The sequence below is a fragment of the Penaeus monodon genome, chromosome 34 (genome assembly GCF_015228065.2).
Source record: "Penaeus monodon isolate SGIC_2016 chromosome 34, NSTDA_Pmon_1, whole genome shotgun sequence".
NCBI classification, from domain to species: Eukaryota; Metazoa; Arthropoda; class Malacostraca; order Decapoda; family Penaeidae; genus Penaeus; species Penaeus monodon.
Window position 1 is genome coordinate 12,150,471 of NC_051419.1, and position 802 is coordinate 12,151,272.

At 36.5% G+C, this 802-nt stretch overlaps 1 protein-coding gene across 1 annotated transcript in view; it reads left to right on the top strand.

Moving 5' to 3' along the window:
• LOC119594590 (cytochrome c oxidase assembly protein COX15 homolog) overlaps positions 1-796 on the top strand; it is a 6,059-nt gene extending 5,263 nt beyond the window's left edge. Inside the window, 1 exon segment of the mRNA XM_037943631.1 lies at positions 126-796. Within this exon segment, the coding sequence (XP_037799559.1) occupies positions 126-266 (141 nt within the window). The 3' untranslated portion in view covers positions 267-796.
• The last annotated feature ends 6 nt before the right edge of the window (positions 797-802 follow it).

Here is an 802-nt window from a genome sequence, read left to right on the forward strand (position 1 = left end):
CCCAAGTTATATTCACAGTTTATCCTTTCATTGCTGTACATCAGATTCAAACAGAGCCTAATGACTCCCTCAGAAGCTCATTATTATATAAGCACAAGAATAATATATAATTCTCTTTCCCCTAGGTTGGCCTTGGCATCTCCACCCTCTTGCTGTACGTTCCCACTAGCTTGGCTGCCATGCACCAATCTGGCTCACTACTCACTCTCTCCTTTGCCATCTGGCTCACACATGAGCTCAAGCACCTCAAGAAGTTGCCTAAATAGAAGTTGAAGGAGAGCTGTATGATCTGGATCTTTAAGAGGTGAACAGATATTTATTTCATTTATAAAGATGGAAACTATTTATTGAAGTTCTGTATGTTAAGTGATTCCACAATGTTACTTTTGAAGGTAGTCATTCTCCTCAGATTTTTAAGAAGTTCTCAAGGAACTCGAGATGTCCTGTGATAGACAAGGAATTAATTCCAGTCATTACACGAATAAGAAGTGTCATGCAATGATGATGAACTGTTTCAGAAAGTAGTGAAGTAGCTTGAACCTGAATATTATGGGCACTTAGGGCCTTTGTGCTGACTTGGTACAAGGGTCGGTGTACTTATTGGATGTGTCTAGAAGCAATTTGAGATCTTGTATGAGTAGCAGTGTTGACTAATCTTTCCAAAGAGGAAAATTCATTCATCACTTCATAAATCTTACATTTTCTTTTATCATATAATTGTTAAAAAATGTTAAATCTTCAGTGTTAATATTCAGTTAAACTCTGCTTCATCATCATTCAATTATTTAATTAGGCATTAAGA